We start from the raw sequence: 19,984 nt of genomic DNA, 5'->3' as shown, positions 1-19,984 counted from the left end.
TTCCATAGACAGCTCAAGGCCGCTCTTCGTGCCTCTTCGGACCCACAGTCCTGGATCGAATTTCTGCCCATTGTGCTTCTCGGCTGTCGGACTGCTGTCAAGGCAGACCTGGGGTTTTCTGCTGCAGAGCTGCTGTATGGTACCACACTGGCATTGCCCGGTACGATGTTGGTGCCAGACACTTCCCCGCCCCATGATCCGGCGACCTATGTCACCAGACTGCGGGAATATTTTTCAAACTTCCGCCCATGCTTCCCAGAAAGCAATCTCCACCGTCCCATCTTCCACCGGATATGAACACCTGGTCGCATGTTTTGTTCGGGACGATTCTGTGAAGGGCCCACTTGTTTCTCCCTATAAAGGACCTTTTCGTGTGCTTTCTCGCACACCAAGGTTTTCACGATTGAGATAAATGGTCGTTCGGAGACCGTTTCCGTGGACCGTTTAAAAAAGGCACTTTTGAGACGTCTTCATCTTTTGATGACAACCTTGACACACCCACCTATGCACCTTTAACAACACTTTCACCTGCACAAACGCCTTCACCTGCACAAACGCCTTCACCTGCACAAACACCTTCACCGGCTCCTACAACACCACCCTCGCCGTCAACGGGTGCCCCGCCCGAGCACACCGTATGTTACAAAGTCGGGCAGAACAGTGCATTGGCCCAAGAAACTTTCAAAAACAATTTACATTTAACTTTAAAATGTTTCTTATTGTATAATAGTATGTACCAAGTCTTCTGGGGGATCGGCAAGCCTTCTGTTTTCTGCAGCACCACCACAATATTCTGGTTGCCGTACTTCGCACTCGGAGGGGAGCCCTGTAGTGATGCTACAGTGTAGGGTTCGGCGCGCATGCGCAGAATGGGACTACTTCCGGGTGGCCACCGGAAGTCTTCCCCATGCGCATGTGCGGGAAAACATCTCTCGAGCCCGCGAACCTCAAATCTCTCTCTTCGGCTCAAGACAGCACTGCGATCGGTCACGGTTTTCCTGGCTCTGACAGCCACACACCAACTTCAACCAACTTCAACCAACCTCAACGACCAACACCAGCAGTATATCAGAGGCTGTCTATTCCCCCATCAGACAACGTACAACCATGAATCAATAAACCAAGTTGTCTGTTCACCTTTAACCTGAGTTTCGTCTGTTTGTTTTCTACAAGAATTTTTGTATGTGACTAGAAAGGATCTCGACACCCTGCCAGTGCTTCGATGATAGATCCTTTCACGTTACATATGTAATAAGCCTCTCCACTGGTTAGAAATAGCAACGAAATCTAGATCAAACTACAAATTACAAGAAAACGCAGAATAATGTAATCCTAAATATACCATATATGTATGTATGTATGTATGTATGTATGTATGTATGTATGTATGTACGTATGTATGTATGAATGTATGTATGTATGCATGAATGTATGTATGTATACATGTATGGTGCATGTATCTCTCTCTCCTCTCTCTCTCTCTCTATACTATATATAATATATATATATATATATATATATATATATATATATATATAAACTGCTATAACTGGAATGCTTTTTTAATTTATTCAAAGTTCCGCACAGATTAACCAACAACAATAACGAGTGGTGTACATAAACGAAACAGTTGGGAAAATGCCATAAACAATTCCAATCTGTTGCTTTAACTTGTTTCCACGTAAAATCAACGATCGATGGATTCTGGTTCTATCAGACAACGTGCATAAATAATAAATGAAACAGCAGGAATCAGAAGAACAAGAGAAATACAACATTTGGTTCGATTTGTACTCACGATGTTGACGACAGAATAAAACATGGTTTTGATTGGAACCAGTTACGATATGTTTTATTAATTCATGTATTGATGTATGAACATGCTAAGGCAAAATCGTTTGCAGGTCGGGCGAAATGCTTAGCGGCATTTCGTCCGTCTTTACGTTCTGAGTTCAAATTCCGCTGAGATCAACTTCGCCATTTATCCTTTCGGGATCGATAAGATAAGTTGCAGTTGAAGACGGGGTTGATATAATCGATCTTATCCACTCTCCTGAAATTGCTGACCCATACTTAAACATGTTGTTTGGTTGATGAAGAAGTTTTGTCTGCGCTGTAACATCATCGAAAGTCATCAGGTATTGTGTTTTGATTATTTTAAGTTATTGATTTCTTTAATTTATTGATTTCAATCATTGGACAGTTGTTATGCCGGGATACTTCCTTCAACAGAGTAAGCCAATCAGATCAGTCCCGGGACTGATTTTAATTCATCTAATGGCTTCGTTATCGTATGTGCCGGCGTATAAGACGCGCCTCTGTTCAGTTTGTTTCATCATACACTTATTGAAAGATATTTTAAAGAGGTTTTTGTGGTGGTGGGGGGATGTATGACTTTGGGCATACAAACACATTTTTAACAGAATACTGGAATACAGTATGAAACAATAAATTTGTCACAAACAAACTACGTTATGGGGTACCGTATATTATATCCTCTTTCGAGTCAACTGTACAATTGTTTATAATTTGGTTGAAGGAATTGCCATACAGGACGTAAAACTTGTTATTTCTGCTTGTGATATAATAATAGAATAATAATGAAATTATTGTATACAGTGCTCAGGTGCACCATAACTTGTCAAAAGTGCGTATAAAGCATCTGCAGTAATGTACAAATGTCTGGGAAGCGAACAGTGTATGAGTCAGCTACATGCTTGTGTGTGTGTATGGAGGGGAGAAAATCAGGTGTAGTGTTGGCGAATCTCAGGAAGCATGGAAGTTTTGAAGGATGCAGTGCTCCGACAACTAACAGCTGATGCCGGCAGTTTGTTCCATGCTTCAGCAACTCTTAGCGTGAAGAAATTTTTCCGAAAGTCATGGGAGCTGTGCTGTTTTCTGACTTTGTAAACATGTCCACGGGTGTTAGACGGGTGGAGTTTGAAAAGGTGCTCAGAGTTATTGTTTGTAAGATGGTTAATAATTTTATGGGTGTCTGCCAAGTCAGCTGTCAGACGTCGGAGTTTCAATGTGTCCATGCCCAGGGAAGTAAGGCGTTTAGAATATGGCAAATGCCTGGTGTTTTGCGTAACGGCGAGCGGCCACCAGAGTAGCCACCGTTGCTAAGGTTTTATTGTCATCCAATCGTTACAAATGACTGATGGGTGACAATTTAACATCCCTTTCATGTTTCTAGGACAAATTTTCATTTAGATAAGGTTAGGTAATTAGGTAATTAAAGAATACTTCTTAAAGGATAACACAGTCATTAAATAATATAAAACAAATATTAGATGTGGGTTATGTATACTGGAGGAAGGAGATGTAACGAGATAATGTGACCTCTCTACGTAAGTGCCGTTGTACCCTAAGTAAGTTTTCGTAGGTCCGTGCCAACAGTCTGTGATAATTTGGCTTCTTTTCAATATTTTATTATTAGCAAAAATTATTGTGCCTTGCATACTTATGCTCATCCAACTCTCTATTGTATGGCACTTGCTCTCTCATCCTTAATATCGCAGTATTAGACGCACGACAAGTTTTGGCAGCATTTAAAAATGAAAAGAATAAAAAAGTAAAACCTTGTCTTAGACATCAGTAAATACGGTACCCTGCGTAAGGGGAGACAACTCGAGGTACTATTTCACAGAAACAGAAATACATACATATTTGTGTGTGTGTGTGTGTGTGGTGTGTGTGTGTGTGTGTGTGTGTGTGGTGTGTGTGTGGTGTGGTGTGTGTGTGTGGTGTGTGTGTGTGTGTGTGTGTGTGGTGTGTGTGGTGTGTGTGTGTGTGTGGTGTGTGTGTGTGTGTGTGTGTGTGGTGTGTGGTGTGGTGTGTGTGTGGTGTGTGGTGTTGTGTGTGGTGTGTGGTGTGTGGTGTGTGTGTGTGTGTGTGTGTGTGTGTGTGGTGTGGTGTGTGTGTGTGTGTGGTGTGTGTGTGTGTGTGTGTGTGTGTGTGTGTGTGGTGTGTGTGTGTGTGTGTTTCCACCGTATTAAATTCCACTCACGCGACATACTTAACGTGAGGCTATTTTAGAAGACACTCGCTTAAGGTGCCATGCATTGAGATCGAACTCGACGCCATGTGGTTGCTAAGCAAATTTTTTCATCACAAGTCTATGACTGTGACTATGAACAAGATATTTTCTACAGGAAACGTATAGATCAATGGTTCTCAACCATTTTTTTTTTCCACCTGTGGACCCTTCTGATTCCTACTTTACTCAGGTGGACCCTCAGAGCCATTCCGTGTTGAAAAAAATCCTTTTATATTTCTACAATTAAATATTAGGAATTCTATGAAAAAACAAATTAAAACATTTTGGAGAAATTAAACCAGTTTATTCGGCAGAGTTTCGGATCAGGACACCCACGTAAGTTGGAGGGGGGGGGGGGTATTCTTTTCTACTTTAGGCACAAGGCCCGAAATTTTAGGGTAGGGGGGGGCCAGTCAATTAGATCGACCTCAGTACGCAACTGGTACTTAATTTATCAATACAGAAAGGATGAAAGACAAAGTCGACCCCGGTGGAATTTGAACTCAGAACGTAGCGACGGGCAAAATACCTATTTCTTTACTACCCACAAGGGGCTAAACACAGAGGGGACAAACAAGGACAGACAAACGGATTAAGTCGATTACATCGACTCCAGTGCGTAACTGGTACTTAATTTATCGACCCTGAAAGGATGAAAGGCAAAGTCCACCTCGGCGGAATTTGAACTCAGAACGTAGCGGCAGACGAAATACCGCAAAGCTTTTCGTCCGGCATGGAAACGTTTATGGGGAGAAGAATATTGGAAAACATCAATACATGTCAGTGACAAAGTGACGAGGACGGTGGTCGTGGAATGTGCTTGAAACAACAGCCAAATTTCCTTTAAATAACACACTCTTTCAACTGAAAATATATATATATAAAAAAAAGAGGCTCCTCCTAAGATTTTTAAGTGCAAAGTGCAAAAGAAAAAAACCTGGTCAAATTCAGTCCGGGGAGGTGAAAGAAAAACCATAAATTTTGAAGAATTTTTCTTCATAAAAAGATGCCCCCTTCCCCCGTTAAAATGGGGAAAAGCCAACCTGTGATTATCACCTGATCTGAAACTCTGCCATTTATTGAACATACAATTTAACAACGAAATCTTACATGGACCTCCAAGGGTCACAGGGACCTGTTGAGAACCGCTGCAATTGTTGGTTGAGGGATTCCAGAGAGATGAAGATTATATAAGCTGGCTTTATCAGATTTCAATTTGAGATAGTAGAAGACATGACTCATTGCTCTATATTTATGCTTTCAACTCTATGAGATTATTGTATTGTTGGCGGTTGGAGTGGAGGTATAGATTGATTTAATTTTTTTAATATTGCTTTGTCCTGGGATATGGAGCTGTTTCCATTGCCTTCATAAGCCCTCCAAGACCACAGTCATCCATGTAGCTAATGTTCTCTTGGGATCAGTTTACTAGTTTGTTGGTATATCTACACAAGTGTGCCCCCTTATAACTTTGTTTCCTCATAACCTCCAGAAAAAACGGATGCTTTTTTCTTCAGTGACCCGTCATATGATGTGGGTTAAAAGTTCACACTGTAAAGTGGTTGACATTTGGAAGGGCATCCAGCTGTAAAACCACGCCAAAACTTACTTTGCCTGTGCTTATGTCATGTAAAAAGCACTTAGTCCTCTTTGCTGAGTGGTTGGTGTTAGGAAGGGCATCCAGCTGTAAAACCCATGCAAAATCAGATACAGAAATCTGGTATAGGCTCCTGCCTGGCCAGTTCCTGTCAAACAGCCCAACACATGCCAGCATGAAAGACAAACTTCAAATGATGATGATGATGATGTATATATATATATATATACATGATTATTTGGAGTTTTTCATTTATTTCCTTTGTGCGTTTGTTTCGTATCAACAAGTCTCTATTTCTTTGAAAACAGGTCAAGAATTGAAAGTCTTCTTAAATTTCTTTCACAGCATGGGAAAATATGTTGACAAGACATTCAGTGTATTCCTAGTTTTAATGAATTTATTATAACCAGTTTAGTTGTATTATGTAACTAGTAAGACCAAGTAAATAGTGCCTTGCATCACTGTCATAGACATAACATTCTCACTTGAGAAACCAAACCCAGCGAAGGAACAATGATGATGATGACGACAATGCTGCTGCTGACATTGATGATGATGATGATGATGACACTAATGATGATGATGATGGAAATTTATCCTTTTCTTTCTTTCTTTTTGTTCCTACATGTTACTATTTTCTCTTCTGGCTAATTTATTGAAGGTTGTAATTTAAGATGAAGTTTTATTGTTGTACTTCTTCTTCCATTGAAATAGAAAAATAGTAAGCAAAGAAAAAAAAACAATTAAAAAACATATACAAAGAAACATTTGTAAATTACAAGTCATCTTCTCAAATATTGAATGTCTAACCATTTAAACGGCAAATCTGTGAACGAAAGGAACTTCTGTGCCATCCATCAGTCAACTAGAAAAAGCAGGCACATCTCATTCAAATGACATTTTTTAACAAAAAAATGGCTAATGTAGTTCTCAATAGTCAAAGAGACAGCATGCTCACAACTGGAATGATTTTGAACATGAGTTTGGTTTAATCACAATGGACCTTGGACTAAATGTTTTTCTCTAAGTCATAACCTCCAAACTATGCAATCTAAAATATTTGAATTATTTCTGAAACCTCAAAAGGTCCATTTTACTTCATTTTTAATATCTAAATCGTATCAGTTGCAAAAAATGGCTGCTTGTAAAAATTGATATCCCTCCCTCACAGTGTCTCATATATTTAGTATTTGACACAACTAACCAGTATTGTAAATTTCTGTTTAAAAAAGCCAATTACATGCAGACTTTTGTGTATATGCATACCTCAAACCCAAAGAAATATTGTGGTTAGACTAAAAAGATTTTCAGAAAATATCTGTATTATTTATATTAATAATAATAATATGACAACAAAAGAATGAATGAGACCTCGATTTTATGTAAATAGAGGAATTTATCTGTAATATGTGGCAATTAGTTGGTTGTCATAATAAAACTCAGAGTTTCGGATACCGGGGCTGAAGTCTGCTCCAGCATCTCATCAGTTATTAATTAAGACAAACAAAAACGCTTTTGTCTTAATAACTGATGAGATGCCAGAGCAAACTTCAGCCCCAGTATCCAAAACTCTGAGTTTTATTATGACAACCAATTGTCACATATCATATTTAAAGATATTATTTATGTTTATATATATATATATAAAATGTATGTATACATTATGGCCTTCTTTCAGTTTCTTTCTATCAAATCCATTGACAAGGCTTTAGTTAATTTGTAGCTATAGTTGAGGACATTTTCCCAAGGTGCCACACACTGCAATTGAACTCTAATAATTGGATAGAGTGCTCAGGTGTACTACAACTCGTAGCATTTTCTTCTGATTATAAAAGCACCATCCAAAAGTGGCCGATACCAGTGCTGCTTTGACTGGCTTCCATGCCGGTGGCACGTAAAAAGCACCATCCAATCGTGGTTGATGCCAACTCCTGTGGCCCCTGTGCCAGTGGCATGTAAAAAGCACCCACTACACTCTCAGAGTGGTTGGTATTAGGAATGGCATCCAACTGTAGAAACACTGCCAGATCAGATTGGCCCAGTCGAACCATCCAACCCATGCCAGCATGGAAAACGGACGTTAAACGATGATGATGATGATATAAGCATGGTGATGATTGGTAGAGGTAGTGAATTCAAAATGTTGACTAAAGCTGTTGTTTGAAAGATGGCAGATAATATTTTGGGATTCTACTGCCAGATGGATGTCAAAAGTGTTGATACCCAAAGAAGCAATACGTTCAAGATATGGTAAGTGACTGCCAGACGATATTCATTGGGTTGCACATCTCTAGACTGCTTCCTGGAGACCGATAGTCTGGACAAGAAATGGGGGTGGGGGTCATACAGAACATGCAAACTGTAAATATGAATGTACCACAGCCATATATACATGTCTGGAAGTTGCAGGCTGTAGTGAGTTATTCAGTGACCCGTTGCCAATTAAGGTGTTGGTTTAGTGTGTGTGTGTGTGTGCACAGAGCAGCAGCAACACTGCCCCAGATGTGGTGACAGCATTCCTCTGACAGTCACACTTGCTCTTCATCATGAGTCAGCAAAACCAAAGAGCTGAACCTGAAGGTTAGTCTTTGGGCTGTATACTGTAAAGGGATGATACCATATACCATAAAACACCCAAGACGAACTTCTGGGCTGTGTCCACCAACTCTAATGTCTTTCAAATATCTCAAAGTACCAAGCCATCATCATCATTTAATGGCTGTTTTTTATGCTGGCAAAGGTTGCATGGTTTGACCAGAGATGGCAAGGCTGGAGAGCTGCAGCACCAGGTTCCATTCTGAGTTGACTTCGTTTCTATGGCTGGATGCCCTTCCTAATGCCAACCACTTTAAAGAACGTACTGGGTGCCTTTTAAGTTAGGGAATTTGGAATAAAGGAACTAATAGACATTACATTTAAAGTATTACGAAAAAAAGGAAAACAGAAAGAAAGCCTCATATTTTATTGCTTCAATTTAAAATTTATTGATTACATATATAAAAAAGAAAAAAAATTCTAAAAATAGCAACAGCATACCTTGGTTAATAATTATAGCTGGTTGATAAGTTACAAAAGGATGAAATGGCTTTACAAATTACAAAGATAACTTTAAAGAAATCTGAACATTTGACTCCCAACACCAAAAAATAGGAACTTAAATGCAGATTGTAAATATCATATATACATAAAAGCTATATTATGCTGAGTATTTGTGTCCTTAGTTCATATATATATGCCAGTGTGTATGTGTGTACATATATATATGTGTATATATATATATATATATATATATATGTATGTGTGTGTGTGTGTGTGTGTGTGCATATATATATATATATATACACACTCACACACATACATACATACATACACACACACTATCATCCTCATCATTTAATGTCCGTTTTCCAAGCTGGCATGGGTTAAGACAGTCTGACAGGAGCTGGTAAGGCCGGAGGCTACACCAGGAGCCATTACTGTTTTGGAATGGTTTCTATGGCTGGATGGCCTTCCTAATGCAAACCACTTTACAGAATATACAGAGGGCTTTTCACACGGCACACGCACACACACTGACACATGCATATATTCCTTGAAAGTGAAAGAAACTTAAAGACTCATAAAATTCTGAAATGTTTAACAGTCAAATGACTGAAACAAGTAAACAATGACTTGCATACTTATTTCTAATATGTGTTGGCAGATTTGAATACAAATATGCTAATCACCATTGTGTTTGTCAGGAGAACAGCTGCTTCTTTACCAGACTATTGCTGTAAGTTTTCATTACTCTGACCATTCTTAGCCTTAATTACTTTAACTTTTTGCCAATCAGCCAGCTTGATTTCACTTAGCGTCATATGAAAATCAAAACCTTCTTCATTTCAAGTGTTCATATTTCAATTAAAATCTTCCATAATAATTCTGTGTCAGAACTTCTTGTTCCAAACTCCAGCTTAAGAATGGAAACATTTTCCTGTATTTAATTCTCTCTAAAGAAATATAGTTATATATATATATATATATATATATATATATATATATACATATATATATGAAGTACATATATATATATATGAAGTAGGTTGTGATTTGTTTGTGTGCATGAATCAAACGCTTATTTGCGAGTGATTTGTGCCAATAATCACATTTGATGGTCTTCCACTGTGTAGGTTTGTCTTAAATGCTGGTTCTTCTTTTAAATTCCTTTATATATAAAAGTGTGTGTGTGTGAGTATTTCAATAGAAAATGGTTCTTACAGTCAAGTAAAGAATAAAAAAAACCCACCAGATCTGAATAAGACAAGGTTTAACCTCCATTATGTTTTTACTTCAAGTAAGTTACAGGCAATGTTGAGAGATGAAATTTAAAAAGGAAATGACTAATAAATTAATAAAAAAAATTCTTGAGTATGCTGGACTCAATAAAACACAAATACCTTATACCCAATATTATAATAAACATTCAAAAAGAGGAGGGGTGTCACTAAAACATTTCAGATCTTTTAAGAAATATCAGAAATTTAATTTTTAAAAATAACTCAGTTTTCAAACTAGTCTTTTTTTAACAATTATTATCTTTCCAATGGTTCCATGCAAGATTTTACAGCACTACCAAACGTAAGTCTCCCTCAGTGGGTACCGTGTGGCTCACTTGAGGAATTATTACTGCAATGAGTTTCCCAACTAATGTTTAAATTCTTCCTTAAGAAGAATTGATGCAAATGCAAACTTACAAAGGACGAGTTTGAACAGAAAAACGGAAACCTTGCCCTTTCCACCTACTTATTTAGCTGATTTATTCTGAAATAGATGAGGTTTATTATATCAATAGATTCAAGAATGAATACAACAAAATAAAAGTTCAGCAAAGTTACCATAAAAAAAAAAAAGGGAATAATCTTTTGAGTATTGAGTTCTTAATATAAAAAAGTATTCCATACCGAAAAAGAAAAATCACAAAAGTTACAAAATTATATTTTTTTAAATTCATAACTCTGTATATAATAATTACTATCTATAAAGAATTCAGTATTAATTGCCATTTTAAAATTAATTATCACTTAGCTGTTTTAGGGGGGAAAAAAAAGCAAGTGATAAATGTTTAATTATTTTAGTATAAGTTAGTGTTGTGAGATTACAACCATCCAAAATGTTCAATAAAGTTCTTCAAAATAGTTTCAGAAACAATAGTTTTAAAACAAAAGCAACACAACTCACATGGTTTGAAGAAAACAATGAAATAGAAAAATAATTAAGCAGAACAAAAATGTAACATGAATTAAAAATTTCATTTTGTTTTGATTTATATATTTGTATATTTACGAACGGAGACTTGCTATCATAAAAAAATAAAATCATTTAGCACTACTTGTTGTAAACTCTATGGATAAGTGTAGCAAATGAATGTAAATATTTCACAATTTTAAAGCAGTTTGTAGAGAAGAAGCAAATGGTGTATTTTGTGGTTTTATGCAAATCACATGTCAGCTGTGGATTAAGGCACAAGCAAAATTAGAGTGCTCACAGTGAAACAACTAATAATAATAATTACATTGTGTTGTATAGGTGTGTATATATATATATATGTATGTATGTATGTATGTATGTATGTATGTATATGTGTATATTAGACTAAACTAATGGAAAGAAACAAAATATATGTATAGAAAAATAAAACACAGTGAATAGCATCAATGATTAAATGCTTTGTGTGTTTATGCTAATATATTGGTAAAATTATAAACGACTTAATATTTTCTGACATTCCTCCATCGGATAAATATTCCCATAATAAAGATGCAATTATGAAAAATTAGAGTGCAGTAGTAATTAAGCAAAAACAGTCTAGCAACACAAAAATAAGAATTCATAAAATAAAACAGAATAAGAGCTTGGCTTTGAAATACCATAAAAGCTGTATTCAGCTGAGATATTAAGGTGCCTATTGACAGCAAAGAAGCAAAAAACAAAAATGTTGATGGTGACCTTTCTCCCACACTGCAATGTTTCCTTCTCAAAGTCACTTAAATCTTGCTGGCAAATGTCCTTCCAGTGACAAACAGGTGTCGTAAAAGATGTAACTGACTGCAGCATAAATTTAAATCATTAAATAACTTAGAAGAATTTTCTTAGTTCTATGGGACTGAGATGAAATGTTTCCATAGGCTGAACTACTGCAGGAAGACGTAGACACCACCAACAGCATCATCATTATTATTGTTGTTGTTGTTGAAGATACAACATACAAGTAATTGATCAATATAAACTATATGTATTAGCTTTAAGTTGATACCAGTATTGACTGTAAGCACACTGGCAGCTCAGTAGTCTATGACCAGCAGAATATTAAATGGGTTTGATAACAGAAATCAAAATTGTAGTTGTCATGGAAGAGTAATTAATAACAAAATGAGTTTACAATTTGCGTTTTTCACAAAAAGTTTACATGGACAGAATTATTTTGAAGAAGTTAAAAAAATACAAATTTTACACATTTATCATGAGTAATAATATTTAAAGGACCAAAAATAATTCAGAGTTTGAAGTCCAGATTTTACAGTCGGTCAATGTTAATGTGTTTTGCAATAAAATAGTACAAGGATGGACTAAAATAATTGTTGGTCAAAAAGACCTGAGTAAAATCATAAAAATTAATGTTTTTCAGTTTTTTACATATAATTCAATTATATGTAAGTCATTACTTGAGGCTCATTTAAAGTGAAATGAGTCCAGCTGAGCATATTAACAAGATGGAATAATCAATGAATAGAGCTGTAATATTGTATTTATAAGAATTTGATACTAAATGCCAACTTGGTAGATAGCAAGACTTATGGAAACAGGCTATATACAGAATCAGTTGTTAAACTTTGAGAAATGTTCAAATGCAAAAGTGTTAAGTTATAAGTATTTTGTTCCCTCTACCCGCTAGAAATTGAAGCAGCTGAACGAATTTCAAGTAGCAAAGATAAGAAATGTTTCCTTTGCTTATGTTGATGGAGCCAAAGAAATAAGAAAACAGTGCTTGCAGGAACATATTGATATGTTAGTGTTAGCAGCAAAAATAATTGGGAAATGAAAAAAAAAAAGAAGCATATTTGCAACTGTCATAAATTTTGAATAAAACTGAACTCACAGAAAAAAATATATAAATAAAAAAATTGAAAATATATTAATTTTCTGAATCAATTGAGATTTTCTCAACACAGTCTTCTGGTTGAAGATCAAAACTGGCAAAGAGAAGAAACGAAACATTTATTTTAAATATTGATAAAATAAATTATAAACTATTTTAACTCTTTTCATAAAATCATTCAGGAAAACCCTGGCACAACATTAGAATTAAAAATAAAGATTCAATTATTTTAATTGAATTATGCCTGCCTGTTATTTTGGAAAATAAAGTAGAAAGCATGCCTGTATGTGGTATTATGGTTTGTCTGTTAGAATCATAGGCAAATTGTTAGTGTATAAAAACTATGGAGATGCATTTGTGCTGAGAAAAATTATTAATCTTAAATTTTAACCAAAGCTCTCCTCTATAGTAAGACGACAATCTGTCTCTCAATCATACACTTAATCTCTTGACTGACCCCCCCCAGTTTCACATCCTCTCTCAACTAACAAATCTTAAGTCTTGCAAGTTACTTGGCAACCCTCCTGATGCTGGTGCCACATAAAAAGCACCCAAAATACTCTGTGAAATGGTAGGCTTTAGGAAGTGCACCCAGCCATAGAAACCAAGCCAAAATAGACAATCAGCTTGGAGCATCTCTCCAGCTTGTCATCTCCAGTCAAAGCATCCAATCCATGCCAGCATGAAAAACAGATGTTAAGTGATGATGATGATGATGATGATGATAATTTAACTAATTTAGCCTGATTCTTTTGGCTGGTTTCTTCTTTCTTTTATCATTAGGGTTTTTTGTGACTTTCTCAGGAAGTAATTTTAAATTTGGTTCCCTACCCTTGACATAAAGCCATTATCATCATTGTTGTTGAACTTCATCATCATCATGATCATCATTTAACGTCTGCTTTCCATGCTAGCATGGGTTGGACGGTTCAACTGGGGTCTGGGGAGCCCGAAGGCTGCACCAGGCCAGTCAGATCTGGCAGTGTTTCTACAGCTGGATGCCCTTCCTAATGCCAACCACTCCGAGAGTGTAGTGGGTGATTTTATGTGCCACCGACACAGGTGCCAGACGAGGCTGGTGAACGGCCACGCTCGGATGGTGTTTTTATGTGCCACCGACACAGGTGCCAGACGAGGCTGACGAACGGCCACGATCAGATGGTGTTTCTTACGTGCCCACAGCACGGAGGCCAGTCGATGCGGTACTGGCTACGGCCACGTTCGGATGGTTTTCTTGTGTGCCACCGGCACTGGTACCACAAAGATACAAATTCCATTGATGTTCATCTATTTTGATTTGATTTGATTTGATTTTCACTTGCCTCAACAGGTCTTCACAAGTGTCACAAGAAGGAAGGAAGGTATGCACAGGTGGACTGACTACGTCCCAGGTAGGGGCCACGGGTTATGGCCTGACTAGTCTTGCCGGGTCTTCGGATGATGTTTTTATGTGTCTCCGACACAGGTGCCAGATGGATGGTGTTTGTTACGTGCCCACAGCACGGAGGCCAGTCGATGCGGTACTGGCTACGGCCACGTTCAAATGGTTTTCTTGTGTGCCACCGGCACTGGTACCACAAAGATACAAATTCCATTGATGTTCATCTATTTTGATTTGATTTGATTTGATTTGATCACTTGTCTCAACAGGTCTTCACAAGTGTCACAAGAAGGAAGGTATGCACAGGCGGACTGACTACGTCCCAGGTAGGGGCCACGGGTTATGGCCTGACTAGTCTTGCCGGGTCTTCAGATGGTGTTTTTATGTGCCACCGACACAGGTGCCTGATGAGGCTGGCGAACGGACATGATCGGATGGTGTTTGTTACGTGCCCACAGCACGGAGGCCAGTCGATGCAGTACTGGCTACGGCCACGTTCGGATGGTTTTCTTGTGTGCCACCGGCACTGGTACCACAAAGATACAAATTCCATTGATATTCATCTATTTTGATTTGTTTTGATTTTCACTTGCCTCAACAGGTCTTCACAAGTGTCACAAGAAGGGAGGTATGCACAGGTGGACTGACTACGTCCCAGGTAGGGGCCACGGGTTATGGCCTGACTAGTCTTGCCGGGTCTTCGGATGGTGTCTTTATGTGCCACCGACACAGGTGCCAGATGAGGCTGGCGAACGGCCACGATCGGATGGTGTTTGCTATGTGCCCACAGCACGGAGGCCAGTCGATGCGGTACTGGCTACGCCCACGTTCGGATGGTTTTCTTGTGTGCCACCGGCACTGGTAACAAAGATACAAATTCCATTCATGATCATCTATTTTATTTTGATTTTCACTTTAACTTGCCTCAACAGGTCTTCACAAGTGTCACAAGAAGGAAGGTATGCACAGGTGGACTGACTACGTCCCAGGTAGGGGCCACGGGTTATGGCCTGACTACTCTTGCCGGGTCTTCTCACGCACAGCATACTTCCATAGGTCTCGGTCTCTAGTCATTTCCTTGGTGAGACCTAAAGTTCGAAGGTCGTGCTTCACCACCTTGTCCCAGGTTTTCCTGGGTCTACCTCTTCCACAGGTTCCCTCAACTGCTAGGGTGTAGCACTTTTGCACACAACTATCTACAGCCATTCTCGTCACATGACCATACCAGCGCAGCCGTCTCTCTTGCACACCACAATTGACGCTTCTTAGGTTCAACTTTTCTCTCAAGGTACTTACACTCTGACGATTATGAACACTGACATTACACATCCATCGGAGCATACTGGCTTCATTTCTTGCAAGCTTACGCATATCCTCAGCAGTCACGGCCCATGTTTCACTACCATGTAGCATGGCTGTACGTACACATGCATCATACAGTCTGCCTTTTACTCTGAGCGAGAGGCCTTTTGTCACCAGCAGGGGTAAGAGCTCTCTAAACTTTGCCCAAGCTATTCTTACTCTAGCAGTTACACTTTCAGCACACCCACCCCCGCTACTGACTTGGTCTCCTAGGTAGCGGAAGCTATCAACTACTTCTAGTTTGTCTCCCTGGAATGTGGTAGAAGTTGGTCTCTGCACATTTCCAGTGTTTATTGCTCCTGAGCATCTGCCACAGACAAAAACTATTTTCCTAGTTAGCCTTCCTTTGACATTGCTGCACCTCTTATGTGTCCATAGCTTACACTTGGTGCACCTTATAGAGTTTCTACCTACACCTTTTTTACAGATCGAGCAGGGCCATCTACCTGAAGTCGTTTGTGGTTGGTCCACCTTCCTACTTATTAGGACTTTGGTTTTGGCTAGGTTGATTCTAAGGCCCTTCGATTCTAATCCTTGTTTCCACACCTGAAACTTCTCCTCCAGTTCTGATAGTGACTCAGCAATTAGAGCAAGGTCATCAGCATAGAGGAGCTCCCAGGGGCATCCTGTCTTGAATTCCTCCGTTATTGCTTGGAGGACTATGATAAATAGGAGGGGACTGAATGAACGCCTGACAAACTATCTTAGTATAAAGCAAAAGACTGAACAGACATGAGCATCTGTGAATTCATTGTTTCATGTCTACAAAAGGCATTCTAGTGGGGAGACAAAGGAAGGAAGGCAGAGATGCGACATTTAAATCTACACACCTCAATCTAACTGGAAGCAAAAGACAGAAGTTTCCTTAAATAATTTTCAGTCCTCTTTGTTGACTAAGGAAGGCAAAAAGAAACTATATTAATATATCCAAACAATATAATTAGTGAATTTCTGTAGCAGCCGCATCTACATCAAGATCACCACAAATGTTCTTTGGATGATGGGACACACATTTCATATAGATATATATATATATATACACACATACATCATCATCATTTAACTTCCACTTTCCATGCCTGTATGGGTTGGGCGGTTTGACTGAGGGCTGGCAAGCCAGAAGGCTGCACCAGGCTCCAATCTGATCTGGCAAATTTTCTACAGCTGGACGCCCTTCCTAATGCTAACCACTCTAAGAGTGTAGTGGGTGCTTTTTATGGGAGCCAGTCAAGCAGCACTGACAACAACCACACTCAAATGGTGCTTTTTACATGCTACCGGCACAGGACCAATCACCCAGCACTGGCATCGACCATGCCCAAATGGTGTTTTTGACATGCTATATATATATATTATTCTTTTATTTGTTTCAGTCATTTGACAGCGGCCATGCTGGAACACCACATTCAGTTGAGCAAATTGACCCCAGGACATATTCTTTGTAAGCCTAACACTTATTCTATCAGTCTTGTTTGCCAAACTGCTAAGTTACGGGGACGTAAACTCACCAGCATGCCACCCTCGTGCTGGTGGCATGTAAAAGCACCCACTACACTCTCAGAGTGGTTGGTGTTAGGAAGGGCATCCAGCTCTAGAAACTTTGCCAGATCAGATTGGGCTTGGTGCAACCTTCTGGCTCACCAGTCTTCAGCCAAACCGTCCAACCCATGCCAGCATGGAAAGCAGACGTTAAATTATGACGACAATGATGATGATGATGATATATAATATATGGTGGGCTTCTTTCACTTTCCTTCCACCAAATCTACTCACAAGGATTTGGTCAGCCCAAAGCTAAGAGTAGAAGACATTTGCCCAAGGTGCCACGCAGTAGGACTGAACCCAGAACCATGTGGTTGGGAAGCAAGCTTCTTACCACACAGCTACGCCTGTCTGTTATTTTATGAAAACTAAAACCCTTTTCTATTTTTTACTACAAATATATGAATATTAGAGTTAAAGTTAGCTTCAGAAGAATAAATTTATTTACAGAAAATTAAATTACTTTTAATTTATATAGACTGACATATCATGGCCAAATAATTCTCACATTAATTATAAAATATATAAGCAGACAAGTTAAAAGTTACTCACAAGTCAGTCACAGCTTTTGAATCTTCAATATTGTGGAGCTGTATGAAGGCCACACCAATGATCTGGCGATCACTAGAGAACATGGATTTGTTATGCTTGACTGCTATGTCCAGTGTGCGGGTAGCTAGTTCACCAGGGGCTACAGCAAATTCAAAGCTGGAAATTGAAGCAAATACATCATCAGTATACAACAATACACAGAGATGATCAACATTACCACTACCACCGTCACCATTATTATACACACACACACACATATATAGACACACACACACACACACAGACATACACATACATATAGACACACACACACATATATGCATTTATATATATATAGACATACACGCATATATATACATGCGCACATATGCATGTACATATGCACATACACGTACATATGCACCCACACACATGTACATATGCACACACACCCCCACATATATATACATATGCATACACTACACATACATGTATATGCCACAGAGCCTCATAATTAAATATTCATTTATTATGACAGAGAAATAAGTCTACAACACTTACGTTAAATCATAGATGGGATTCAGACTGTTTTTAACCACTTCAGTTTTTCTCTTGCTGGTGCTACTCTTGTCTGGGAGTAGATACATCCTGACATAAGGGTCTGCAAGGTTATCATCATCACAGGGCAGCAAGTTACTGTCAAGAGATTTTATCAAAATTAGATTTATACAAAATAGGATTCAATACATACGCACATTTCAAAGGACAATACAAATATGTAAGAAAAAATTATAATATATATATGTATTAGCAAAAGAAGTAGTATTAATACAGGGAGGTAATATTCCCACTTAAACGTAGATGCTCAGTTAGAACATTAGATATATTGTTTTCCTAAATGAAGGTGAACACCTTTCTCCATGTGATAGGCTTGAAAAATTGTTAAGATACTTGGATACTTTCCTACTCTACTTAACATGAAACCAATGGTAGTTTTAATTCACAAGTAAAGAAATTATTTATCTACCAATGTATTGTTGAGCATTCATTCCAACATTCTACACACACACACACACACACATATATATATATATATATATATATATTGCTGGTGGGGAGGCGAGTTGCTGCTATTTCTATCAATCAAGCGTCCATCACTGATGAGACCAAGGAAGGTCAAAATCATGTGATCTGGTGGTCTCAGTGCTGGAGTTGATAGGGAGTTATCTCCCTGCTATCAATATAAACAAACAAGCATGCATTCTTCATCAAAAGCCTACATGAGAGTTTCTTTCATGGTACCTACCACAGTAACATTTGTCCTAACCAAACATCCATGTTTAAGTGGGAATAAATATCACCTCTCTTTCCATGACCTTCAAGACTGAAGAGAGGGATAAGTTTAGCATCAGACTAACAGTCTGGCACAAATGCTTTCAACGGGTTACACTCCACTACAAGTAACCAAAAAAAGAACCCAAGTGATGTGCTTAATATCTACCATCCAATTGGTTCTTGTTGTTTAGAAGATATCAAAGACACTAAAATGATAACAATGACAATATGGATGTTTGTGTATAGAAATTAAAAACTTGTGTAGCACTCACTAACCTTACTCAAATAAAATTATATTTACTTGACTTAACTTTCACCTAAATGTATGTATAAAAAAAAAACGAATTGATACAAAGTGCACTTATTATTTAGGGACAGTCCATGTCCACACACAAATTCACTTGGACATGTGTACAGTAGCTCGTGTACACAGACACAGATGCACATAATCTATGTATCTCTCGACTTGGCTTTCCTAACAGTTCGTGTAGCGGAGATCAATAAACGTTGTTTAAATTGTACAAGTTTTAATGAGAATTTTCTGCTTCGTTAAACTTGAACCTATTAATTGATTGATTGCGACAACTTTCCTAAAGTACACTCTTGTCTTTAACCGCAAATTAGTAATGAGAAAATGGTACAATTGCAAAAGAGAAAGAAACAAACGACAAATCACAAGTGTTTACTTACACACATTTGTGGACAACAACCACCAGTTTTTGTCTGAGGCAGCTATATCGGAGGGTCAGTTGAATTCGACCACGTCCATGTTGTCCAGCACTTTCAATGCTTATAAATAGATAAATAAAATAATAATAGATTAAACATTTATATGATCACAATTGTTATTATTACTTACAAAGCAGATGTTGGTATAAATTGTGCTCACAACTGAAGCTTAGAAACACAAGTTACATTTTCTGGTATACTATTATTCATCAAATTACTGAGATTTCTGAAATGCTGTAGCACTAAATTGCCAAATATTTTTAACTTCAACAGTGTAAGGATGTAATTCTTGCTGTGTCTTGCGAGGGTCATTGTGTCGATAATCATTGA

At 38.1% G+C, this 19,984-nt stretch overlaps 1 protein-coding gene across 3 annotated transcripts in view; it reads right to left on the bottom strand.

Moving 5' to 3' along the window:
- Nucleotides 1-8,595: 8,595 nt before the first annotated feature.
- The window catches only part of LOC115220707 (extended synaptotagmin-2), an 84,756-nt gene continuing 73,367 nt past the window's right edge, over nucleotides 8,596-19,984 (bottom strand). For all 3 annotated transcript variants that reach the window (XM_029790856.2, XM_029790858.2, XM_029790857.2), the window contains 4 exons: nucleotides 19,616-19,714; nucleotides 18,152-18,286; nucleotides 17,612-17,767; nucleotides 8,596-12,868 (listed from right to left, as the gene is read on the bottom strand). In XM_029790856.2, the coding sequence (XP_029646716.1) occupies nucleotides 12,811-12,868; nucleotides 17,612-17,767; nucleotides 18,152-18,286; nucleotides 19,616-19,714 (448 nt within the window). In that variant the 3' untranslated portion in view covers nucleotides 8,596-12,810. The remainder of the gene's footprint in view (nucleotides 12,869-17,611; nucleotides 17,768-18,151; nucleotides 18,287-19,615; nucleotides 19,715-19,984) is intronic.

The sequence above is a fragment of the Octopus sinensis genome, linkage group LG17 (assembly GCF_006345805.1).
Source record: "Octopus sinensis linkage group LG17, ASM634580v1, whole genome shotgun sequence".
NCBI classification, from domain to species: domain Eukaryota; kingdom Metazoa; phylum Mollusca; class Cephalopoda; order Octopoda; family Octopodidae; genus Octopus; species Octopus sinensis.
Note: the sequence above shows the minus strand (reverse complement) of the source record. Positions and strands in the feature narration are given on the sequence as shown.